Source organism: Panthera uncia, assembly GCF_023721935.1.
Source record: "Panthera uncia isolate 11264 chromosome B3 unlocalized genomic scaffold, Puncia_PCG_1.0 HiC_scaffold_1, whole genome shotgun sequence".
Classification (NCBI taxonomy): domain Eukaryota; kingdom Metazoa; phylum Chordata; class Mammalia; order Carnivora; family Felidae; genus Panthera; species Panthera uncia.
The window spans coordinates 125,053,407-125,080,333 of record NW_026057582.1 but is presented as its reverse complement, the minus strand read 5'-3'; the positions used below and the strand labels follow the sequence as shown (position 1 = coordinate 125,080,333).

At 48.3% G+C, this 26,927-nt stretch overlaps 1 protein-coding gene across 1 annotated transcript in view; it reads right to left on the bottom strand.

Moving 5' to 3' along the window:
* LOC125910415 (translation initiation factor IF-2-like) overlaps positions 1 to 26,711 on the bottom strand; it is a 33,412-nt gene extending 6,701 nt beyond the window's left edge. The window contains exons 1-4 of the mRNA XM_049614155.1: positions 26,633 to 26,711; positions 26,312 to 26,487; positions 25,774 to 26,245; positions 13,957 to 14,122 (exon numbers count right to left, since the gene is read on the bottom strand). Coding sequence (XP_049470112.1) covers positions 13,957 to 14,122; positions 25,774 to 26,245; positions 26,312 to 26,487; positions 26,633 to 26,711 — 893 coding nt within the window. The remainder of the gene's footprint in view (positions 1 to 13,956; positions 14,123 to 25,773; positions 26,246 to 26,311; positions 26,488 to 26,632) is intronic.
* Positions 26,712 to 26,927: the final 216 nt, after the last annotated feature.

Below are 26,927 nucleotides of genomic sequence, written 5' to 3'. Positions count from 1 at the left end.
ATACAAATGGAAGTATTTATAGGTAAAAGGATACGATGTCTGCAAATTACCCTCAGGTGGTTCAGGGGGGAAAACTGTGTGTAGGGGAGAGAGTGCTGAGGAGGGTGGCAGGAAGGAAGAGGGGGAGGCATCAAGGGAGGACAAGAGGAAGGGGGGTGAGAGAGAGAAAGAGAGAAAGCAAGCTACAGAGCGAGTAGACAAAGTGTTAATGATCAGTGACTGTGAGTAATGGGTACACCAACACTCTTTGCAACTATATCAAAAGAAGCAGCTAACAAAAATATGGAGGAATACAAGAGGGCAGGGATAGCAGAGCAAACAATTTTCAGTCTGGATGGCTGGAGACGGGGAGTCAGAACACTGGGAATTAGGCCGGTGCAAGTGGGCATTGTCAGACAGGGACTTGGCTGGGAAACACCAACTTCCAGAGAGCAGGTGGTGACAGTAGTCAGCCAGCAGAGACGTGTAGATGGATCAAAGGAAAGACGAAGGGCTCAAGACACAGTCTGGGAAGAGAGTAGTGGAGCAGGGTGGACCAGATAAGGACCCCAAGGCAGTGAGAAAAAGGAAGGGTGGCAGTGAGCACAGGTGCACTCTGGCAAGTGCTGGCATGTGGAGGCCAGGAGCGAGGGGCGAGCATTCCTTGCCGGCAATGTGTCCATGATGCTGGGAAAATACAACTGAGAAAATGAACTAGGCTTGGGTTCTGAGGGGGACACTTTAGTTCCACTGACCGCATCTGATCCCAGAGGTAAAAGGAAACCGGAGAACAGTAAAAGAAGGCTGGGAAGGCCATACCAGAGGTCAGCAGGTGGGCAGGTAGTGGGGGAGGCATGACTCCCCCCCTCCCCCCATGTATCAGATTCCAATCTCAGGAGCAATGTGCCACTCAACAACCCCCCAGCCCTGGTTTGGACACCCCTCACTTGATGTTGGTGAAGTCACAACATCAGTCTGGTGGCTTGGTTCTCACTCCCTTCTTTTCTCCCTCTACCCCGCCCAGCAAGCACCACTGGGAATGAGAACATCCTTCCAGTCTGAAACCCCTAGGTTAGCACAGGAGGAAGGGGTGAAGTGAGGACGGAGGGCCCACTTCCCTAGAGCACATCCAGAATGAGACCGGTCATCAGTCTGCCATTCGAGTGTCCGCAATCATCTCCTGGAATGTTGGCTCCATGAGGGCAGGGACCAGATAAGGTCTCTTGTTTACTACAGGATGCCCAGCGCCCACAACTGGGCCAGACACACAGTCTCAAATAAACATCGGTCAAGCGATTAAATTCCCGCCTTGGATAACAGGGCCTGTTACAAGTTTTAAGGCAGAGACCCAAGAATAAAATATGTTCAAGCCAATTTGTAGGAAATATCCACACAGTCACTGAAAGCTTAAAAGCAAAAGAATATTTACACGGAGACTCATTCAGACACTGCCTCCAGGCCTGGCTTGCCCATTTTCCCTGAGTCTCCATTGGTCAGCCCAGAATCAGAGCCTCCAGAGGGGACTGCAAGAGCACGGGTGAGTCCCCCAGGCAAGACGGCCTTCCCTCCCAGTTGGCCTTCACCAAGCCTCCAGGAGGCCCTTGTGTGCAATGATCTGTCCACTCCTTTGGAGATCTTGGGGCTTCTTTTGCTGAATGACCAGAATTTTTTAAAGAAGGAAGGATGGAGGAGGGAAGGGAAGAATATACCACAGGTCAGCTGATTATTCCGGTGGGAAGAATTTTTTTAACTGAACATATAGGAATTTTTAGAAGGTAACAAGCTTTCTTTAACTATTAATATTTTTAAATGCTTAGGGGTCCCTCCCACTACATGCTGCCTCCCAGTCAGAACACCTGCAGGGTCTCTTCTGGTATCCTCCCTGCAGCACCCCATGTCACCCCAATTTCTGCTACCACTGTGATGGTCAGCTTGTGCCAACAGCGCCCCTCCTCAAGCATATGGCCCTGGCCTCTCCTTTTTTGCAGGCTCTTATACCTAAGAAGCCTGCCTGGCCTACACAAGAGCAGTTGGAAATCTGGGAGACAAGAAGTGCTGGGTAACATCCAAGCTCTGCCCCATCTGCATCCTTGAGATCACTCTGGATGCTTCCATGCACTTTTCAGAGTTGCTGCTGTAGGAACCACGCCCCCGCTGCCTGCAGCAGTCCCCTTGGCACACTCACCTTCCACTGGATTTTCCATTGGATTTCAATGGAAGTTTTGCTCCTCCCGGTCTCTCTCTCCTGCTTCCTGAGACTCCTCCCTTTCTCAATCTAACCACCTATACTCAAGCCCTCATCTGACGCCTGGATTTTAGAGAACCCACTCTATGGACCTTTTCCATAAAGAGAAGACACCTTATGTTTTAAGAATACTTTCTACTCAATGAAAGTCCATTGGCATTAGCTCATTTAACTCCTAGCACCTGGGTGAAATGAAGATACTGAGAAAAATATTACCTCTATTTTACAGATGAGGAAGCATAGGAGTAAGAGCAATTAACAGGGAAGCAGTATCAGATGCTGCCCAAAGCTGCCGGGCCCCATCCCCCTGGCTGCGTTCACTCCCAGGCCACATGGACGGGCAGTGTCCATTTTACAGCATCTTACAGGCTCCAAATCCACAGAGTTATACAGCCTCAGGGAATAATAATGGCAATAATTATAATAATAGTATAATGATGATGATGATTTTATAGAGCAATATTACTGGGTTTTAATTTTATTCTTTCCAAAGTGATTACCAAGCATCCTCCTGCTACCCAAACAGCCCCGACAAAAACCCATAAGACTTCTTCAGTCATTTGTCTTAAAAAGAAATAAAAATGAGATCAAAGGCATTCGGATGAACACATGGTTCACATAAAGCAAATGGCAGGATTGGAGATTGCCCCTCGAGCTTGTGAGAACTCAGTCAGAACACAAGAGCAAATGCAAAACCAATTATTACTAAACACTCAAGATGCCAAAGGGGCCCCATGGGCTTTTCTAAGAAAGCTCTGAAGTACAAGAAACACTTATCTGGTGATCTCCAAAGTGCCCCCTAGGAGCATCAGGCAGCCAGGAGATGTGGATGTGGGTCCCCAGCCTAAACAGAGGCAGAGGGTCTGTCTGACCCCCTGGCCTTCCAGGGCGGATCCTTGCCCAGTCTAACACGGGTGCCAGATCCCTCCAGAGCAGGTGGTGGGTACACATCAGAAATGCCACAGGTGGCCCAGGAAACACTCTGCCAGGTCGTTACAGGAGCTCCTTTTGGCCCAAGGGAATAAACTCAAGTTCCAGAGAATATGAAAATCATGGAGGATCTTCTTCAAACAACACTGACCAAGGAGATAGCACTTCTATTCGGTCCATGAAAAGCAGTGAGTGACTCCGGTGTGCTGATTTACTAGGTATTAATGCAGTTTTTTTCTAAAGCTACTGTCATAAGGCAACCTTTGTGTTCCTTTGCCACGGGCATTCTGTTGTGCCCAAAGCAGAAGCCGCCTGGGCATAGCTGCCATTCCAGGCTGTAGTTTCAGAAAACTAAGCTCCCTAAATGAATAACAGTAGGGGAAGGAGTGCCCTGGAGACCAGGGGCAGGGGCCGAAGCAGCAAGAGCAAAAGGGGAGGCGTCTATGAGCAGCAGGGAGGCACCTCACACTTGTGGCCCCCAGGGGGTGGGTCCCAGCCACCCCACGGCCCCTCTGAAGGGTCCCTGTCATCAAGGATGGCACAGAGATGCTGGGAAATTTCATACCTGGGACAGTTAACGAGAACCTAGCAGACATCAGGCCCAAATATTGGCCTAAGGGTGAGGGGCCAGTGTTACACTTGCTACCGTGAGATAAGAGATGTGGCTGGGGCCCCGGAGTGGCAGAACACCTGCACCCACAGGCACAGGGAAATTGGGAGAAATTTGTCTCCGTACACAGCCCTGAATTCCAGTGGAATGTCAGGTAGAGTCTCGGATACAAACTGCCCCCGCCTGTGCTACACACAAATACATGTCACTCTCAAGGTTTTCCTAAGGAAAAACGTGAAAGTAGAAATCACATTGGGACTGGTGAAAATGTCCTGGGGCATCTGACAGAAGCACATGTAAAATTACTCAGTAGAGATTTTTCCATAACCCAACATATAGAGCATACCTGCAGAGGATGGGGCAGTGGGGTACATAGATGTCTACACTGAGCACAGTATAAAATTAGAATCCACATAGAAAATGGTCCAGTGTAAGTGTGAGTGGGCCAATATGACAAACAGCAAGATCAACATCCCAAGAAATTCAGAAGGTGGAATAATTCAAAAGAGACTTCAAATACTTATGGTAAGGGATGTCTGGGTGGCTTAGTCTGTTAAGCGTCTGACTTCGGTTCAGGTCATGACCTTACAGTTCGTGGGTTCCATCTCCACATCAGGCTCTGTGTTGACAGCTCAGAGCCTGGAGCCTGCTTTGGATTCTGTGTCTCCCTCTCTCTCTGCCCCTCCCCTGCTCACACTTTCTCTCTCTCTCTCAAAAATAAACATTAAAAAATAATAGTAATTAGGACAAAATTACCAATCTGATAAAGGGAAGGGTAAAATCATAATGAAAGAACAGGGCACTATGAAAAATATAAGGCAGAACTGGAAAAGAGTCAAAATGTAACTTCCAGAAGTCTAGATTCTAAACACTAAAACTGAAAACTCAGTTGTTCAATTAAATGGAGATTAGACCCTATTTAACAGAAATCTGGTGAACTGGAAGACCAATGAGAAGAAATAATCCAGAATACAGAAGAGACCTAATAGGTTAAAAAAAAAAATGGGGCTTCTGGGTGGCTCAGTTAGTTAGGCGTCCAACTTCAGCTCAGGTCATGATCTCACAGCTCATGAGTTTAAGCCCCATGTTGGTCTCTGTGCTGACAGCTCAGAGCCTGGACGCTGCTTCAGATTCTGTGTCTCCCTCTCTCTCTGCCCCTCCCCTGCTCGTGCTCGCTCTCAAAAATAAATAAACATTTTTTTAAAATTAAAAACACAAAACCAGAGGAAAGAACAGGAAGGTGCACATCTACTGAGTAGGAGTTCCAGGAGGGGAATGAGCTGATCACAGAGAAGAGGCCCCTAAGATGGAGGCTGGGCCTCTCTCAGAACTGACAGAAGCTATGATTTCTCACATCCAACAATCACAGTGGGTCCCAAATGGGATAAATATGGAAAAAATCTGCCATAGATATACTATAAACACAAAGATAACATGATTTAACGGGCAGAGAGAAAAGACAGGTTACTTGCACAGAATCTAAATTTGAATGGACAGAAGACCTTCTGTAGCAAAAACAGAAGTCAGAAGACAGTGGAATAATATCTTCAACGTGTTGATGAGAGTTAAGGCTAAACCTAGAGTTCCATATTCAGCTAAATCATCACCAAGAGTGTAGGTGAAATCAGGGCAGTTTGGGAAAAACAAAGATAATAATTTAACCCTCGCCAAGATTAAAAAATAATAAACAAACAAAAAAGCAGAAACAGACCCATAAATACAGAGAACAAACTGATGGTTGCCAGAGGGGAGGGAGTGGAAAGTGAAGCAAAGTGGGCAAAGGGGAGAGGGAGATACAGGCCTCCAGTTCTGGAACAAGTCACAGGAATCAAGGGCACAGCATAAGGAATGTGGTCAATGATGCTGTAATAGCTACATTAACAGAACATGGCATAACATATTAACTTGTCAAATCACTAAGTTGTACACCTGAAACTAATGTAACATTGTGTGTCAACTATACCCCAAAAAACTAAAAGTAAAACACAATTTTTTTAAAAAGGAGTTATTTCCAGAAGGATCTTAGACACAGAAAAGTAGGTTGCAAGAAATAATACTGATTAAATTGGCAAATATATAAATAAATCTAAGTAACTCTAACTGTAAAAATATATAATGTGAAAGTTTATAATCTACTCCACATCCATGGAAGAAAGAAGGGGGAATTGAGAATATCTGGTGAAATCAAAAGAAAGAAAAACAACAAAAAGATACAGAAGCAAAGAAAAAGCATAGTATTGTCAATCGAAAACAAAATATAAGGTGGTGGAAATAAACCTAATTATAAATCAGTAACACCACAAATGTAAAAACACTAACATTGCCAATGAAAAGACAGATATTCTCAAACTGGACATTTTTTTAAAAAATTAGGACACATAATACTTTTAAGAAACATATATAAGCCACCGTTATGGAGAAAGCCTGAAAATAAAAGGAAAAGGAAACATTAGGCAAACATTGACCAAAATAGAAACTCTGACAGTATTAATATTATGTAAAAATAGCTAGGACGCCAAAAGCTTTACTAGGGATAAAAAAAACCAAAAAGGCCCATTACATGATAGTAAAAGGAATAACTCACCAGGAATACAGCTCCTACACCTGAATACGTCAAACACTATCACCTCATAACATAAAGTGAAAAATTGATAGATTTGAAAGGTGAAATTGGCCAAACCACAAAAGTTATGAGACTTTTTAACATACCTCTTGGTAAAACGAATACATCAAGCCAGCCAAAAATAATGAGGACAGGATGATTTGACATCACAACAGTTAGAGCTAATGAACACATATACAGAACACTGTTCACAGCAATTAAAGAATGCAAGTTTTTTTTAATTTACACATAAAACATTTATTAAAACAAAAAAAATGCCTATACTCTAAACCACAATGCAAATCTCAACCACTGCTAAAGAATCAGTATCATATGGAATATTGCCAACAAGCTTCTACTAGACCTAACCCTCCTGTAGACAGCAATTATAAATTTGAATAAAATATAAAAACCCAATGACCTGAGGGCTGGAAAGTGAGCCAATGCGGGAAGACTCTGGGGTAGGGGGTGGGCAAGGCTAGGAAGAAAAGAATAGCACAAGGGGCTGAAGAATACCACAAAGTCATGCTTTAAAGTGTGGCTTATAAGGGCGCCCGGGTGGCTCAGTCAGTTAAGTGTCTGACTTTGGCTCAGGTCAGGATCTCGCAGCTTGTGAGTTCGAGCCCGCGTCAGGCTCTGTGCTGACAGCTCAGAGCCTGGAGCCTGCATCAGATCTGTGTCTCCCTCTCTCTCTGCCCCTCCCCTGCTTGTACTCTGTCTCTCTCTCTCTCTCTCAAAAATAAATAAACGTTTAAAAAAATTTTTTTAATAAATAAATAAAGGGTGGCTTATAATCAATCCAGTAGGAGGTCTGTGGTCCTCAGGCCTAAAGACACAAAGGACAGAGTTCAGGGCAACAAAGTGACGGGAACCTAACTGGGGACATGCTAGAAAGTCATTCCCATAACTTAATTACAGTATGTTGTTATCAGGGTTTTTTTTTTTAATGTTTCATTTACTCATTCATTTATTTATTTATTTTTGAGAGAGAAAGAGAGACACAGCACAAGCAGGGAAGGGGCAGAGAGAAAGGGAGAGACACAGAATCTGAAGCAGGCTCCAGGCTCCAAGCTGTCAGCACAGCACAGCGCCTGAACTCACAAACCATGAGATCATGACCTGAGCCGAAGTCTGAAGCTTAACCGACTGAGCCACCCAGGTGCCTCATATAACAGTTTTTTGGTTTTTATTTTTTTTTATTTTATTTTTTTTATTTTTTTTTTTAAATTTTTTTTTTTTCAACGTTTATTTATTTTTGGGACAGAGAGAGACAGAGCATGAACGGGGGGGGGGAGAGAGAGAGGGAGACACAGAATCGGAAACAGGCTCCAGGCTCTGAGCCATCAGCCCAGAGCCTGACGCGGGGCTCGAACTCACGGACCGCGAGATCGTGACCTGGCTGAAGTCGGACGCTTAACCGACTGCGCCACCCAGGCGCCCCTTTTGGTTTTTATTTTAATGTTTATTTATTTATTTTTGAGAGAGAGAGAGAGAGAGCGCGAGCATGAGCAGGAGTGGGGCAGAAAGAGCAGGAGACAGAGAATCCCAAGCAGGCTCCACACTGTCAGCACAGAGCCTGATATGGGGGTTCGAACTCACAAACCCATGAGATCATGACTGGGTCAAAATCATGAGTTGGGCACTTAACTGACTGAGCCACCCAGGCACCCCTGTTGTCATAATCATTTATTTTATTACGGTTGCTGTTAATCCCTTTCTATGCCTAATTTATAAATTAAACTTTATCATAGGTGCATACATATACGAAAAAAACATAGTAGGTACAGGGTTTGGTACAATCTGCGGTTTTAGGCATCCACTGGGGGTCTTGAGTGTATCCCTCGGGATGGTGGTTTCTTCTGAGGAGTAAGTTAGAGGGACAATATGGGATGGGGCTGGAGAGATACTCAGTCATATCCATAAATGTTAATTTCTCTCAAAAAAGAAAAAAGTTCTGAAGCAGATAGGGCAGATCTTAACATTGGTTAAGTCTGAATACTGGGTTCATGGACTTCTGGTTTTGTGTGTGTGTGTTTTGCCTGTCATAAGTACTTCAGATCTAAAAATAATTTAAAGCCACTACATTTGTTTCCTTCTGCCCTATCTCCTCCACCAAAACATAAGCTCCCCGGAGGCAGGGACCATGCTGTGTCAGGCTTACCACAGTGTACCCAGTGTCTAGAGGGTCAACAAATACCTAATAGCTAAATAAATGAAAAACAAGAGGAAAAATGTAAGCAGATGACCTCAAAGAGTCACTTCTGGTCTAGAAACACTGAGATTCTTTGATTTCATTGTGGATTTGTTCAAGAGGCAAGAATGACAGATTCAAGAAGAACAAGGGAAGCTTTTGGCTCTTAGCTTAGTGCCCTATACGGTTTCTCTTTATCTCCCACTTTATACAGAACCAAGGGCATTAAGTGGTCCCCTGACAATAAAGACTGGGGGTACAAGTAATAATAATTACAAGCACGGTGGCTGCAACAGTAGTGGAAATTTGTTAGTGGCTAAGTGACAAGTGCATTATCTCCTGTAACACTCACAAAACCACTAAGAGGTGGATGGCATTACTTAGCTGATGGGACTGAAGGTCAGAGTGGCTCAATCCTTTTTACCTTGTCTGAGGCTCTGCAGCTCCTTCAGTATTTGTTTATCAAGAAAAATACGTGAACAGATGACCAGCCAACTATGACATCTATTCTTATAGAAAGGGTCTCTTCACACAGCCTGTTTCTAATTTCTTCTAAATTTGTTTTCTACCCTCTAGGCATTTGTGAGTGTTCTCAAGAATATGCCCCCCCACCAGCGCAGCTGGAAGTCTAACATCACTCCTCATCTGCGTGTTCCCCTTCAGCAATAACCCTGAGAAGCAGACAACACTGGTATCATCATGTCAATGTTACAGAGGACAACACAGAGGTGGTTACGGACTGAATTGTGTACTAGAACTCTCAGCAACTTAGAGTACAGTATTTGAAGAGAAGGTCTTAAAAAGGTAACTAAGTGCAGATGATGTCATCAATAGGCTCTAATCCAATATAATCAGTGCCCTTATAAGAACAGAAGATTAGGACACAGACACGCACAGAGGGAAGACCATGTCAGGACACAGGAAGAAGGTGGCCATCTACAAGCCAAGGAAAGAGGCCTCTGAAGAAACCAACTCTACGAACACCTTGACCTTGGACTTCTAGCCTCCAGAATTGTAAGGAAATAAATGCCTATTGTATAAGTCACCCAGGCTGTGGCACTTTGTTCTGGCAGCCCTAACAAGTTACAACAGAGGCACAGAGATATCAAGGGACTCTCCTGGGGTCACATCCAAGAAAGACAGAGTCAGGCTTCTAGCATGTTCTCCTTTCTTTCCTTTGGAATAATTCTTAAACGATCAGTGTCTGCTTTTGGAGTTAATGTTTTTATATGTAAATAAACACTTAAAATATTAAGATGGAGAAACTCAAAGTAGTAGCATTTTAATTCCATTTATGTTGGGTTCTTCTTCCAGTTAAGACGTAGAAGAACATGAAACAACAAAATACTGTATAAGCTATGAAGTCATTTTAAGTTTATTTATTTGCTTTGAGAAGGAGCGTGAGTGGGGAGGGGCAAAGTGAGAGTGAGAGAGGGGTGGGGGTGGAATCGCAAGCAGTCTCTGCACTATCAGCACAGACACCAACGCAGGACTCGATCTCACAGTTCTCGAGATCTTACTAGCCATGAGATCATGACCTGAGCTGATATCAGAGTCGGATGCTTAACGGACTGAGCCACCCAGGTGCCCCTCATTTTTATCCACTTGGGCAGCTGAGGTCTTGATGACATTTAGAGTAGAACCAAATTTCAGAGGAATGGAACTCTTCCTAAGTAAAGACCATGAGCCACTTTTATCCCTGGACCACAGATGAGATAAGGAGCTAAGAAGCATCAGACAGAGGATCTTGCGGAAGTGTGGGGGGAAAAAAACAGCCAAATTCTGACCAACCATGTGAGCTGAAATGACGGGTCAGACCTGGAGTAGAGGTCTGACCTCTGGTCCACCAGATTTTTACCGATATGGCGGCCCGTGAGAAGCCGGGATGAGGACAGAAAGCAGAATGATACCTCCGTGGTGATGTGGGGGCTGGGACCGAAGCTCTTTTGGTCCTGCCTCCAGACATGTGAACCAGTGACGAGCTGGAAGTCGTCCAAGTTGCAATCCAAATCAACCCACTTCATCTCCAGACTCAACAGTAGAGTTTACCTCCTGAGCCCTGCTGCCTCTCTGTCACTACAAGAGAAGCTGGCTCAGGACAGGCTGTCAGAGAGAGAAGCAACTTCTGAGGAGCCCCACCTGCATAGCCTACCTGAGGTCCAACCTCCTGCTCTGCTCCTCAGTTCCAAGAGCCCAGGGCAGTGGTGGTGTTGGTGGTTAAGCCAGTTTGGTTTCTGTCATTTCCAACCAAATGAATCTTAATGGATGCAAAGCACAAGCCCCAACCAATTATTTATTGCAGATTATAAACACAGTTGTTATGCAAATTATGGCACAAATTAGCAATACACAATTTCTAAAGACTTGTGGCATCCTCTAAATACTCACTAAAGTTAACTTTATAATGCTATATAAATGAACCAAACAATACTACAAAATAACTGTAATGATCTTTTAAAACAGTCATAACAGAACTTGAACTATAAAGCAGACATCTAGAGCGCCTGGGTGGCTCAGTTGGTTAAGCATCCGACTCTTGATTTCAGATCAGGTGATGATCTCACAGTTCTAGCCCTACATCAGGCTCTGTGCTGACAGCACGGAGTCTGCTTGGAATTCTCTTTCTCTCTCTCTCTCTCTCTCTCCCCCCTTCCCTCCCCTGCTCTCTCTCTCTCTCCTCAAAATAAATAAACATTAAAAAAAAAAAGAGATATCAATGTCTTTGCAGGTACCATTGTCAGATGGCATATCTGGGTTATAAAGAGCCCACCGAAACACTATAGGATTCCTATTCTGACAGTGCCTTGTGGCAAAGGAGTTTTAACATTCTGCCATCTACCTCAACCATCGACATGTTACATCTACCGTGATGGAGAAGACAGAGATTGAAACTGTTACTAAAGTCCATGAAAATGCTAAGTGGGGAGATTCTAAACAGAATCCAATGGAGAAATTAAAATAAGCATAGAAGACAGACAAAAAGTTTTGAAGTCGAAATTGAGACACATTTAAAAATATCCAAACTGCCAACTTAGTTGTTGGGAATAGCCCCCAAAACCTTCAAAAACTTGTGCTGTGACAAAAAAGAAAAAAATGAAAAAAAAGAAAGAAAAGAAAAGCCCACAGACTCCATATTTTTCACGCCAAGTTCCAACCTGGAGTGATGCTTTATGGATCAGTTTATAAGGTCCTAAAAATAAGGAGCAATAAAGGTGATAGGATAAGACTGTCCTCTCCCTGGGAGCCCCAAAGACTGCCAGAAAGAAATGTAACCTCAGTAGTACCTACAAGAAGGCAGTGGGTCCTCCCAGGAGCCTCCATTGTGCTAGTCCATCTAGTCCATCCCTGGAGAGAACAGGGTGGCTTACCACAGTTCAACTCTCAGGTAAATTGAGCGTTTCACAGAGGAGGAAAAATCACTACACTCCTCACCTGCAAGAGCCAGCTGGTTACTCCCAGTCTGGGTCCAAAGTCAGGGCAACACAACATCCAAGACAAGGCACAATGCCACATCTGACAGCCATGTTCATCCCTAGAGAATATGTTCCCGTCAGAAATCTTGGATGATTAATCTGATTCATACGTCCGGGAAAACAAAAATGTTACCTTGCTGGTTTCCCAGTAAATTGATTTTCTCAATGTCTAAATTAAATTTCTGAACTCCCATAAAGTTAATTCACACTAGATAGGGCCTAATTGACTGTTAATTAGCTAAACTTATTAGAAGGCCCACTGTCTGTCTCAATACAGCAACAAAATTTACAGCGTATTTCACACAAAGCAAGAAGGACCAGAAGGGAAATAAATACACACCTTTCTCCCGTGTCCGTGTACCTACCCAGGCCAGAGCCTGGCATGGCAGAGCACACTGATGGGAGATGTGGGGGCAGGGAAGGGGAGAGGATTTTTTTAAGCAAATTCAGAAATTTCTCACAAGGCTGCTCTTAGTTTAACTTCATCTATATCACATCCTCCCCACCCTGTTTTTGTTCCTTTCCTTCATTACAGGCTAAACACTCCATCAAAAGGGCGCCTTGTAGCCAGCCTCAGAGACAAAAATGCAAACCTGAGCACAATGTATCATTTGGTCAGCAATCCTTGGTATCACGCATGCCCCTAAAGAGGATGTCAATGGGGGGAATGAGACAAATATTCCATGAGATCAGCCACTTGAATAGAGGCAAAAGTGAGAATAAAACGTATTTGCCCTTGGACTTCATTGTGGGGCCCTGCCTGGTGGTTCTCACCTGCAAAAAACCCACTTCTGATGGCCCACTGGTGCTATTACTCTCGTCTAATACTCCTTAGCACAGTGATTCTCAGCACCAGCTGAACATTAGAACTGCCTGGGGAGGTTTTAAATCACCAGATGCCCAGGCTGTGCCCGAGACCAATTAAAGCAGCTCTCCGGGGGGGCAGGACCCAGGCTTGAGTGACTGTTAAAGCTCCCCAGGTGATGCCCATGGACAGCCAGTGCTGAGTCCTACTGCCTTTGCTATTCCCCCTGCCTCTAAAACAATATATTCACATTAGCAGCAGAAAGCGCACTCAGATGTGGAATGACCAACAGTCATTTACTTTGAAAGCAGATTTTTTTAAAAATGCTCCACCGAGACTGTCAAGTGGCTTAAAATAACACACCAACATCAAGCCGAAACATACAACCAACCAACTTACCCAAACCCCTGCTTCCTATTAAAGAGTATTTTTTAGGGGCGCCTGGGTGGCTCAGTCGGTTAAGCATCCGACTTCGGCTGAGGTCTCACATTTGTGAGTTCGAGCCCTGCATCAGGCTCTTTGCTGACAGCTCAGAGCCTGGAGCCTGCTTCGGATTCTGTGTCTCCCTCTCCCTCTGCCCCTCCCCTGCTCACACTCTGTCTCTCTCAAAAACAAATAAATATTTCCAAGGTCATTGGAATATCAAACCAAGACACTATATTTCTTTATCCAGGTAAGTCTTTAAATGCCAAAAGCACAACTCCCAAACGTCAGCCATGGGGTCCCATGCCCTCCAAGGAGGAAGTGCCACCTGTGAGAAGCAGTTTATCCGTCTTCATCAGGGGACAGTCACAGGAAGACGGCCAGTGACACAGCAGGGTCAATTTCACAGTGACTGTGACATATTCTTAAACACCTGATAAGCCACAGGTGGCTCAAACAGAAGCACAGAAAGCAAGAACCCTGGGTTCTCATCCCCAAGCTACTTATTAGAATCATGCATGAAATGCTAACACCAATCCACATAAACAGGAAAAGGAAGTGGCCTTAGGGGCAACAAACAAAACAGCTTCAAAGTACCGGGAAAGGTGAGTTCTTGCTCACATGATTTCAGTGCATTTGGGGACATGCAACGGTGCCGAATGGTGTGTGCTGTCAGTCGAGAGGTTTCCCAGACTCACCTGTTAGAACCTTGCAGAGCTGCCCAGGTATCGGGGCCTCGGTGGAGGGGCTGGGTGTCAAGGACCATTTGCGCCTGACCAGGTGCTCTCGTCCGCTGAGTGGGCCCCGAGAGCTGTTGAGTGGCTGGATTAGCACCTGCTCCTGCCCAAGCTGGATGAGGCCAACCTGCCCAGAAAGAGGGAAACAGGACATGAGTCAGCCTCGTTCACACACACCCACGACGCCAACAACCCGAGGGCAGCAAAGCCACCTGGCTATGGCCTGGTCCCCACGTCTGGGCTTTGGCTCTGCAGGTTGCTCCGATTTGCCGAGCCCAAGAACGAGCTTTTGTGTGACTTGAAACATCCCACCCAGTGGCTGTGTTTGGGGAGGGGCGGTGCAGGGGTGCAGAGATATATACCACAGCACCCACTTTCCAGGTTCACTTTCAAAAGAAATGTATTACTTTATTATTAATAAAAAGAAACTTCCTTTTAAAAATTATTCCTTAAATCATCCTCCAAAAGCCCACTTGAGGAAGCAATACCAAAACTGTTGGGAATGAATGACGGTTACATCCTTAATGGGAAAAACTGCAGCTTACTCCCGGGGATATTTAGAATTAAAGAGGATGGCTGGGGTGCCTGGGTGGCTCAGTTGGTGAAGCATCCGACTCTTGATTTCGGCTCAGGGCATGATCTCCCGGTTCGTGAGTTCAAGCCCCACATCGGGCTCTGCACTGACAGTGCTGAGTCTGCTTGGGATTCTCTCTGTCCCTCTCTCTGCCCCTTACTCCACTTGTGTGCCCTCTCAAATAAACAAACATGAAAGAAGGAAAGGAAAGGAAAGGAAAGGAAAGGAAAGAAAGAAAGAAAGAAAGAAAGAAAGAAAGAAAGGAAAAAGGGAGTCAGTCCTGTGGTAGGAATAGCTTTGTGATAGGGGTTTCGTACATTTTGTTCAGAACTTGCGGTGTTTGGGACACCTGGGTGGCTCAGCTGGTTAAGCATCTGACTTTGGCTCAGGTCATGATCTTGAGGTTTGTGACTTTGAGCCCTGCATCAGGCTCTGTGCTGACAGCTCAGAGCCCTGGAGCCTGCTTCAAATTCTGAGTCTCCTTCTCCCTTTGCCCCTTCCCTGCTTGGGCTCTGTCTCTCTCACTCTCAAAACTAACTAACTAAACAAACAAACAAACAAATAAATAAATGAACTTGCAGTCCTTAAGAGAACTTGACAGTGTCCAATGAATTAGATTTGTGATTCTAGTTTAAAGTCGAGTTAGATTTGATTTTAAAGTCTTATTAGGTCTATAAGCAATATTAGAATGTGTAAGACAACTTGAGACTTCCCATGTTTATAGGACTAGCTTATTAGGTTTGGACACTTGAGTATTTACAAAGGGCTCCTCAGCCAATGAAAAAACTTGACAAGGAAACTGAATATGTTAAATTTCTCAATGCAGGTTTAAAGGTTTAAAAGTTGTTAATTGCCAAATTTACAAGGGGGGGGGGGAATCTTATCTAAAGCTTCCTTGAAAAGGATTGCAAAAACCTTCCTAGATAAAAGGGGTTAAGAGTACACTTATGTAGATGAGCACAGAGAAATGTACAGAATTATTGAATATTGTACACCTGAAACTAATAACTGTATCTTAATTATACTTCAACAAAAATCGTTGGAAAACTTGCTACATTATAAATAGGATGTGATTTGTTTTTGGTTTTTTTAATGTTTATTTTGAGAGAGAGAGAGAGAGAAAGAGAGAGAACATGGGCTCCAGGGGAGGGGCGGGGGAGAGAAAGAAAGATGGGGGAAGAGGGAGGGGGGGGGGGAGGGGGGGGGGGGGGGAGAGAGGGAGAGGTGGGGAGAGAGGGAGAGAGAATATCCCAAGCAGGCTCCACGCTGTCAGTGCAGAGCCGAATGCTGGGCTCAATCTCACCAACCATGAGATCACAATCTGACCCGAAATCAGGAGTTGGACATTTAACCAACTGAGCCACCTAGGCGCCCCTAAATAGGACGTGATTTGTAAATTGAAAGGAAAATTTAAGACCTAAGATTTTTAGTTTGCTGCTTTAACAGAGTGAATACTAATTCTAAAATAAATATACATAGTACAGAGAACTTTCCTATCCCTTGGAACCAACGCTGATGGCACGAAACCAGTTTGTGCTCCTTCCCTGGGATACTAGCTATCATCTTCCCTTCTGAGGTGTCAATAAAGCAAGGTAAACCCCCCACAAGGAACCCGACTGGGTCAGGGCTGGAGAAGGACCCGTGTTTGCACACTGGTCTGTACAGTGCCCGGTGCCTCCTCTGAGTGGATGCCCAAGACCATCTTGGCTAACCAGATTCAGTAGATCAAGCAGATCAGTCTTAGGCTGAAATGAGCATCATCTCTTCTCTCTCTCCTACACTAATCTCCAAAGGCCAAGTCATACTGAACCAGGGGCTCTCAAACACCAGCTGCACATGAAAATCACCTGGACGTCTTGGTAGGCCCTGAGAATGTGCATTTCTAAGTAGTCCCCACGTGATACTCACCCCACCAGGCCAGGGACCAGGCTTTGAGAAGCATTGCTCTCCCTCCCAGCCAGTCCTCTGGTCTCAAGGACAGAGCTCCCTCAAGCCAAATGGTAGAACTCCTTTACGTTTGGAAAGGATGCCTGGATACCAAGCCTCTCTGCAAGTACATCAGATCAGCGAGTAAGATCGCCTACAACTTTGAGCCCCCAAAACACAGGGGGAGACCGTACTTACAGCTCTACACAGATCTCAAGGTTTCCATTTCATTAGAACTTCTGCCAAGAACAACTCCGAGATTTTACTGCCCAAATAAAACTGTCTTAAAGTGGCACTGTGTGGCCTGCAGGGAAGCACGGCCTTCTTCCCTCTCCTTTGAAGTTAAAACTTGAATTTGTTCACGAAGATACTTCGGGGAGACTGAAGCGGATGCAGAAGGTGGCTGGGGGGGTATGCAGGGCTCCACTGCAGCTACAACTAAAGAAAGCCTCAGCGCAGAACACACACCTCTGTGACCGTGGCAAACACTTCCATGTGTCGAAATAAAGTTGGCAGGGATGGCCCAGCACGTGGGATGAGCCCCACATGGAAGGAGCCCTGTGCTCTCTGGAGGATGCGCTCAACCCGGACTCTTCCTGAAATGCTCTGGCTTTGGGAGGCCACAGGCCCCCTTGAGACTAGCACTTTCAGGGTCAGTTTCCAGACCAGTCTAGTGTTTGCATTCACAAGCTAGTGTAAAAGGCCAGTTAGCAGGGGCGCCCAGGTGGCTCAGTTAAGCATCGGACTCTTGATTTCAGCTCAGGTCATGATCTCACAGTCTATGAGTTTGAGGCCCACAATGGGCTCTGCACTGACAGCACGGAGCCTGCTTAGGATTCTCTTTCTCCCTCTCTCTCTCTCTCTCTCTCTCTCAAAATAAATTAAAAAAAAAAAAAAAAGGCAGCTAGCAGGTAGTTCTAATGCAATACAGGAATACAGCATGGCCCATTGGTGAGGAAGCCTGCAGGTACATACACACAAGCATAATCTAGCCCCTTGCAGCTCTGCCTCAGCAGGTCTTGTTTGGAGGGGCCCACGTGCTGGTTCCTACCCCTTCAAGGGAGGAAATGGGAACGCTGGTAAGATGATTATGTGGCCTGATGGACTGCATCCTCCCTGGCGGCTACTTACCCGCCTGGGACCTGACTTGTAAGCAGAGATGTGGCCTGGACCAGCACCCAGGAGGGAAGGAGCCGGGCACAAGCAAGGACATTGCCCTGCCCCTCCCCCAGTCTCACAGTCTGTCACTAGGCTCCCTGAAATGTCTCTTAATGCTCATCCTGCCATCACATTACCAATGATAAAACGTTCTGCTGAAAAGTGCCGCTTATGCCCCTACTCACACACAATCTAGGCCCAGGGCAAATACTGGTCAGCCCTCTTTATCTTCTCCTGACCTTCCCACTTCCTCCTTTCTTCCTCCCAAAGCCCTCCCTCCTCCCTGGCACTCTGTGTTGCAGCCCACTGCCCACTGTGTTATGGGGCATTTGTCACAACCTAATTGTTTGTTCCTCTGAGACAGGATCACAGTTATTCCTCCTTTATTTTTCCAGTGTCTGCCACCTAACAGTTCCTCAAGAAAATGTGAGTGGAGTGGAACAGAATCAAATGGGCTGGACCGGCATGAACTTTCTGTAGTCTCCTTAACTCAGTGATTCTCATCCCCGGCTACACATTGGAGTTGTTTGGCAAACTTTAGAAACTCCTGATGCCCAGCACCCACTCCAGGCCAACTGAATCCGAATCCCCGGGGGGTGGAGTTCTAGCACTGGTATTCAGAGCTCGCCAGGAGATTTCAAAGTATAGCCAGGGCTGAAAACCATTGGGCTAGCTTTTTTTTTTATGTTTTTATTTTATTTTTGAGAGAGAGACAGAATGTGAGCAGGGGGAGGGGCAGAGAGAAGGAGACCCAGAATCTGAGCTGTCAGCACAGAGCCCAATACAGGGCTCGAACCCACAAACCGTGAGATCATAACCTGAGTTGAAGTCAGATGCCTAACCTACTGAGCCACCCAGGTGCCCCTCCCCCACCCCACATTGTGCTAGCTTTTAAATGGGTGCCAGAGATGCACTTGATTTAGTTGTCTGGAGGCAGCCCGGATTTAAACTGCCTGCATGAACCTGGACCTTCCTCTGACCGTGGGGCTCTGCCCCCTGGCTTCTAGCCCACTGCTGCCCTGTGGCCCCAGAAACTGGGCAGAGCTGCTTAGATTTGCATTAACCCTCTGGTCGCCATCTGTGCTGAGAGGTGAGACACAGGGATATTCCTCCAAGGCCAAGGAAACAGCAGTTATGAGCCTGATGAAAGAGGCCTGCAGGCTTCATCTGAAGAGGCACCACAGTAAAGGAATGCCTGTAGCAGATAGGACTGGAAGCCCTGAGGCTGCGTGGTTTTAAAGGATACAATGACCCTCCATGAAACGGTGTTCTTAAAAGAGAAATCTAAAGTTTTCTAAGATGTGGTATCCCACCAAAGAAATGTGTGTCAAATAAAATGCCATCAGGTATAACCTGATATTATAACAGTTCAGAGTGGCTCCTTCTCAATTCTCTTTGTTCTGGTGCTTTCTTTGAAGGGTTTCTGCACTGTGTTAGGAGAGTGTTATAAATCAGGTGTCATGAACTCCACCCCACCCTCCGAAGCAGAACTGCCTCTCCTTGCAGCGTGGAAAATGCACGAAGGACACACGGGTTTTCATCATCTGCTAACATCAGCACAACTTGTCAGCATCACGTAGAAAATTAAGATCATGCAAAAAAAACCCAAAAACAAAAAGTGTGTCCTATGGATGCTCTAGAACCAAAGCACACACCTGTCTGAGGGGAGGACGCCCCGTGACTGCAGACCTTGCTGTCCCATAAAGACCCCACTGGAACTTTGGTACCTGGGGAGCCCTCTGAGCTCTTTCATCAGGAGGCTGTGGCTCCTTGGTTAGCTGGTGTGGGTCTTAGGTTGCCGCCTCCCCATCGATGGGCTAGCGTGGGTGGTTTGAGAGTATGAAGCAAATGGGGTTGTTAGTTTGCCTCTTGCGTGAGCAAGTCTGCTTCCAAGAAGGAAAAAGAATCCTGTGACCTCAGGGCTGCCTGTACCTGCCTCCAACTTTCTGGGGGGGGGGGGGGGGCTCAGAGGAGCTCCTGCGGAAGAGGGGCTCCCCAACCGCCCCCCATCGAGTCCCACTGCCTCTCTCCTGGAATGCCAACCAGAGCCCCCTTTCAAAGTCCAGCCGCTGCCTCTGCAAACACCAGGTGCCTAAACTGATTCTTGGTCTTCCTTCTGAAGCCAGCTTCCCCCGCCTTAACATGGGCCAGTCACTGCCAGGCTCTCCCTCTTTCTGATCCCTAGAGTCGGTCACAAAGACTCAGCTCTTCTTCAGAATCTCTCCTGCATCATCTTCCTTCCCATATCCACCACTCAAGGCTTAAGCTTGTCTCCTCGGGCCTCTGAATGCTCTCCAACTCCAGTGCCCCCCCCCCGCCACGCTATCACCAGGGACCCCAGTCAATAGCCAGAAAGGCTCCCCATTGCTTCTAGGCCGGTGATCCTCAAAATGTGGTCCCAAACCAACAACGGCACTTGGGAATATGTTAGAAATTCAAGCTCTCGGGCCCACCCAGACAGGCTGGATCAGGAGTGCTGGCGGTGGGGCCCAGCCACCAGGGTAACAAATCCTCCAGGGAAGGTGGATTCCAGCTCAAAGCTGAGAACCACTGCTCTAGGATAAATTCCAAATGCCTTAGGTTGGTACCCAGGGCCCCCGCCTGGTCTAAGCCACACACCTGTCTGTTCAGCTCATCTCTTACCATCGCCTTAAATTACCACTCCCACCCCCATTCCGCAGCTGCCTCATGGGCCCCTGATCTGGCGAAGAACCTGGCTTTGGAGGCTTTGGGGTCTCTCCACCCTCTTAGAACCTGAGCCCACCCCCTTTGCTCCAATCCCGCTTCTCCCTGAAGACCCCACCCCACCCTTCTGCCACCATGCAGGTTCCAGTACACCTTCCTTCCTGGGCGTACCTGGACTGCCTTCTGAGACAGGGCCCACCTTGTATTCCTCTCTGAGCCCCCGCAAAGTGTCCTACACAGGGCAGGTGTGTGATAATGATCTGTTCATTTAGGCAACAGTGTTGACTGACTGGTTGATTTATAACTGGAAAAGTCTGGGCCCCGTAGGGCAACAGAAGAAACCTGTTTTTAATGCCTTAATGTGCCAGGCCCTCTCCCTAAATGATTTCACAGACTCGATCTTACTTCATTCTATCAACAGCCACACAAGGCTGATGTTATTTACCCGTCATCTTGGCTGCAGACGGGAACGTTCAGAGGAGGTGGCTCACTTAGGATCACAGCCCCAAACGGCCGTGCAGCCTCATTTCCTAAAGAACAAGAACGTGACCGTGCATCTGTGTGCAGAGGCGTGCCGGGGGAAAGGATAGCCAGTGACTCTGCATGGTTCCCTCCGACGTACTGACTGCAAAAACATCCCCCGCTGCACACGTCCCAAACCAGGCAGCTGTAGCATTTCAAAGCTCAGGAAATAAGCCCCAAGAATGCAATCAGTCTAAGACCTCTTTGGTTTATCATCTCATCTTGCACTTCTTTCTCTTAAGATGTTGCCAACTAAACAAAAGTTCAGATGGGGAAATCTAGTTATGTGCCGTCAGTAGGACACTGGGGAGGGTTACGCGGCCTAAGTGATCCCCGTGAGCAGTGGGCATAGAAAGTCACCATGAGGTCACATGACCATTCTTCAGAGGAAGAGGTGGAATGCCCCAGAATCCTCCGATTCAATGTCTTCCCTTCAAATCCTTCATGCCTCCCAAATTTTGCACAATCTTTTCCCTTATTTTCCTTACCTTCCCTAACAGCCACTCAACTGTTGTCTTTTTACAACACTTTAAAAATGTGTATGCATTTTCCAGATACATTTATGCTGTATGTGATAAGTTCTTCAGTAATCTTAGCTGATGAATCACTTAGGACGCTGTGCTCTCCCCACACCTGTACCAATAGGATGATGTCGGACACTGTATTCTGTGCTATTTGCTCCCTTCCGAATGGTCTCCATACAACTTTTGCCACGGCGGATTCCTATTCGGCTGTATGCAATCAAGTGGTGCTGTATCAAAAAGCTGGGCAATTTTATAATCAATCCAAATAGAGTCTGAGAACTCTAAAGGGAGAGGCAGCCACCTCCCACACCTGCCCCTTCATCAGAGGAGTCACACAAACGCAGGCTGCTTTCTTGAGAATGGAGTCCCCAACTCTTCCGAGCCACCTGCTCACTGACTGGCTGACCACAGCCCCACTCTGTTCTTATCTGTCTAGCTCATGGAACAGAGAAGAACATTCTTGCAACGCTCTCACGGAGATCATAAATGATGTGCTACCAAAACAGCCCCCTGCGCTGTGATCAAGCGGACCAGCCAGAGCCAGGTTGAGCTGGGCCATCAGGTCAACCCCAGTGACCAACCGGGATGAAAGACTCCAAGCAAGGGTTCTGTGGAGTATGGCTGTGACTCCAAAGAAAGCAGGAACATCCCTGACCTCTCTGTCCCTCTGGGGTGGCCTGGAAAATGGGCATGGCTTCTTAAAGTCCCACAGCCCAGAGCTCCTGGATGTCCTGTCTGATCTCAATATTTCTCTCACAGCACGCGGCAGGCAGGTCACAGCCTCAGCCCAGAAGCGATGGACAGATTCAGGTGGCTGGACTCCCCTGAGCTTACATCCGTTAAGGAAGAAAGGCCACCACTCAGCAGCCCAAACCCGCTGGCAGGCGCCTCCCCTGCTCTCTGTCCTCATGTGTCCTCCCCTTTATTCACTCATCTCAGACAAGGAACACAGCCTTTCCAAAGACTGACACTCATTCTATCCCTTAAAGTTCCATCTCAGCGGCCTGCTCGGGTGAAGTTTAACCTGATTCCAATTCCGCTGGCCTTCTATGAGCTGGTCTGATTCCCAGGAGGCAGTTGATCCAAACTTACATAAACTCTCTGGGGGTAGAAATACCTTCCTCACATGCCCAAAGTTCACTGCTTTGAAATCATACAGTTATAGAAACCCTTCCAAAAACTTACGTGATGTCTAAGGACTCCCTGAAATGTAAATAAAATGAAGAAGCATAAACAAAAAACAATTAATACTTGTACCTATGGTCTTTGAAGAGCCAAGAAGCGCAGCCTGCATGGCTTCTCAAGATAAGACAGAGACAGGGAGAACATCACAGGGCCCACGCCTCTGCCCACAGTCCAAAGAAGGAGGGGCAAAATGGAGCACGAACTTTGCGCTTCATGCCCCATAAACAAGCAATTATCTATTCTAATCATGCATCTCCTTCCCTTAAACCGATAACAAACATCTCGGAAGACAGCACAGATGCCACGCAGAGGGGAACAGAACATTCCCCGCCTGTGCACCAAACACTCCACACTAAGCCATTTGGGAGATGTTTAATGCGTCAGGACTTAATTACTACTCAACGTCGGAATAAAGTTTTATTGAATACAGCCACATCCATCTGTTTATTTACCGTCTATGGCTGCGTTTGCACTAAAAGGACACTGTGGACTTAACCGTGACAGAGACCATATGGCCCACAAGGCCTAAAATATTGACGATTTGGTCTGTTACAGAAAACGTTTGCCAGCCCTGGGGCTCTACATGATCTTTAGATACAAAGAAGCTATGGAATGCTCCCATCTGTGGACATCAAAAATCTCCTACTTGAGGGGTGCCTGGGTGGCTGAGTTGATTATCTCGTGGTTTGTGAGTTCGAGCCCCGTGTGAGTCTCTGTGCTGACAGCTCAGAGCCTGGAGCCTGCTTCGGATTCTCTGTCTCCGTCTCTCTCTGCTCCTCCCTTGTTCGAGCTCTCTCTCTCTCAAAATAATAAACATTAAAAAAAATTTTTTTTTAAATCTCCTACTTGCAATAGCTCCTCTCCCACACCTTGTTGCATCCTGTCCTGACGAGCACACCACACACACCACAATCCCCACTTCTCAGTGCTTCCACCAGGGTCGACAGCGACTAACACAACATTGCCACCCACCTGAACTGCCTCAAGTGCACATGAGCACCAAAATCAAAGCAAGCTAGAGTGCGATGCAAACGTGGTTAGCCTGAGATCCTGCTGCTCTCTTTTCCCAACATGTCTCCAGGGCTACCCCGCAACCAAGGGGCCCGCTCCAAGTCACCACGCTGCTGTCTCTTCCTTCCTGCCTGCCTCCAGCCTTCCTCCGTAGAGTGTACTTGGGAAGAAGTGTCCGACATCCAGCTCATACGAACAGGATGAACACAGCAGACTAAACAACAGAGGCGTCTGCTCACGCAGGAATTTTAGAATCTCAAGTCTTAGAGGTGCACCAGCGGCTGGCATACGCTGAACTCAGCCTCTTGGCGGGGTTCCTTTATCTAAAGCACAGCGCCCTCACATGGTGCTGAAGGGAAGGACAGCCTTCCCGAACACCGGAGGACTGAAGTGAACCCTCTCTGGCAGCTCAGATGCCACCTGTGAGAGGGCCCAGCTTTCAACTCTGTGAGGATTTGGAATCCACGGTATCCAGATTTCCACCCTCAGCCCCTTCACAGATAGCTCCTCGCTGGAAACTTTACACCAAGAAGTATAAACTCTGACCTCTAGAGAAACTCACTAAACCACAGCAAATGGGATTCAGATGTTTCCATGTACAGTACAGTGATGTGACCTAGACTTTAAACACTTTGGCAAAAACAGGAAAAATGATGTGGGCCTTCCAGTCCCTCCCAGAACATGATACAGCCTTGACCCGAGTCCTATGGTGATCTGAGACTTTCTCACTCCTACTTAAGACTCCTCACCCACAGCCCACATTCTCTGCCCCCTGTTCCACATTAGCTCCTAACAGGCTCCCTCCACGGTCCGTTTTCCTTGTTTAACCAAAGACGCCAATTTCTCCCAGGCCAGCAAAAAGCAGATCATGTTGATCAGGACTCAGAAAAGTCTTTCAAGGAGAATCAGTGAAAGCCAATCCTAGGAAATTACCCCCAGAGTTCCTCTACAGGGCTGGGAAGAAAGCAGAAGTCTTACATAAAGACTTGGACCCCCAGGCTCTCTGGCTCTGCTGCAGATTCTCGAGGACTTGTTGCATACTGTGTGGGGGAAGGGCTAGAGAATTCTAGACGGTGGAGCAAGATAAGGCAAAGGTGGGGGAAGCCGTCTCTTCTGCCAAGGAAGAACAGACGCAAAAGAATAGCAGGCGCTGCATCCCCAGAGGCCGATCATGACAGGAGATAGAGAAACAACTTGTGCATTTCATGCTCTGAGCCGATACCAAGCTTTGTGGTGGGGCAGCCCATCTGCCAGCCATGTGCACTCCTAGGGGGCACAATGGAGGAGCTGAGAAGCATTTGGCTGGGCACCAGCATGCAGTGAGCAAGTGGGAGCACAAGCGGGGCAGAGGTGCACAAGAACGTCCCCGGCCCCTCCGAGCACTGTCACAGTGCCTCAAATGTAGCAAAGCAGGGTCCCTAGGATGGGGTAGCTAATGCCACAGCAAGGGCGCTTCTGGGGACTGGAAGGGGGTCTTATCACCAATGGTAAGCACCCCTCAGGCCTGGCTGAGGGTGGCTGCTTGTGGTATAAGGGAACAAGGGTATGAACACTCCCTCTCTTGGTTCTCATGTTTCAGCTAAGAAGAGAAGTGTAGTGATCTGGCAGGGGACCCCTCCAAACTTTCCTTCTCTGGGTAAACACTCAAAAGGACAGAAGGAAGGTGAATGAGTGCTCACTACCCTACCCCCACATCCAAGAATAGATGCGATATACACCTAAAGTGTTCCCCAGGAGGCGCACACATACACACCTGTGCAGATGGACATCAATCGTGTTCTCTCTACACCTGGGTGAAGTGCGCCTCTCAGTCCAGAGGCCTGACAGGTTTCTTCTCCACCACACCGGTGCCCCCCTGGGCGGACTGCTGCATACCCTCTTATGCAACCCCCGAACAGCGCAGTCCCTGTGCACTTCAGAGGTTCACTACCTGGCTACTGGATCAATACTGGATCTAATTATCCAGAAGAAGGCACTGGATAATTAGACGCTTCCCTTCTCAACCCCTTTGCTCAGACACCCTCCGAAAGGTCAGGGCGGGAAGAGGCGAGGTTCCCTTCGGATGGCAGGAGAGCACCCCTGGAGGCTGAGCTTCCCGCCGAGGCACCCCCACCTCATCCCAACCTCCCCCAGGGACCACCCCTGACTCCATGACAGAAAGACACGCAGACCCGCAGGGGGCGCGGTCAGTACCAGGCCGCCGCCGGCGCCGCAGGCGCTGAGCGAGACGAGGGAACCGGGGTGGCCGAGCACGCGGCCCGAGTAGAAGCACAGCTCGGCGGGGCGTCCGCGGCGCCCCGCCGCGCCGGCCTCCTCCACCTCGAAGCCCCGGGACAGGAAACGCAGGTCGTGGCGAAGCTGCAGGTACAGGTCGCGCCCGAAGGCCGGCAGGTGCAGCAGCAGGGCGCGCTCGCCGGGCCGGACTCGCAGGGCGGCTGGGGGCGCGCGGGGGCGCCGGCGCTTTCGAGGCCCGGGGGCCCCGGGCAGCGGCGGCAGGTGCACGTCGTCGGGGCGCACCCGCCGCGGCAGTACCACCTCCACGTCGGCCGCCGCGTCGCCGACAGCTGCGGGGAGAGAGGAGACGCGTCAGCGCGGCGGGGCCCGCCCGCCCGGCCGCCCGCCCTCCCTCCGGCCGCCCGCCGCGCACGGGGTCCAGCGCTGGGCACTTGCGCCAGCGTGGGGACAACGCGGCCCCGGGCGGGCGCTCCCCTCCCTTCCCTCACCCCGGCACCTCCGTGCCGGCCGGCGCTTCCGCCCGGGCCCCGCGCCACCCGGGGAAGGTCTCCAGCCCGGCCGCCCGGAGCACCTCCGGGGCCAGCGGCGCGGCACAGGCATCCGGAGACCCGGCGGCTGCGCTGCCGCCCGGGAGCCGCCTGGAGCCCGGTCCTCCGCCGCGGCCAGCACCCCCTCGGCCCCGAGCGCTGTCAGCGGTCCACCGCCGGACCCCGGCCGCGCAGGCAGGCGGGGGCCGCCAGGATGCCTCGGGAGGGTAGATGGAAGGTGGCCGCGAGAGGCACGAGCAAGGAAGGGGCGGTGGGCGAGGGAGCGCTACCTGTGCCCGGGTCCAGTCCCCAAAAAAGCAGCAGCAGCAAGGGCAGGACGAGAGGAGGCAGCAGGGCGCCGTCACACATGGTATTCGGGAGGAGCAGCCCCCCAGAAGGTCACGGCGAAGCAGGAGCTCGCGAGGCGGCGGCGCCAGCCGGAGTGAAGCCCTCCAGCCTTTGGAAAAAGTAATTAGCGCTGCGGACAAACCCAACGTGGTAAATCCCAAGCCCCGCCTTCTCCTCGGAAGACAGGGGGCGATTGGACTCTCGCTTTCCCCTGCCCCGCCTCCCGCTTTCCCATTG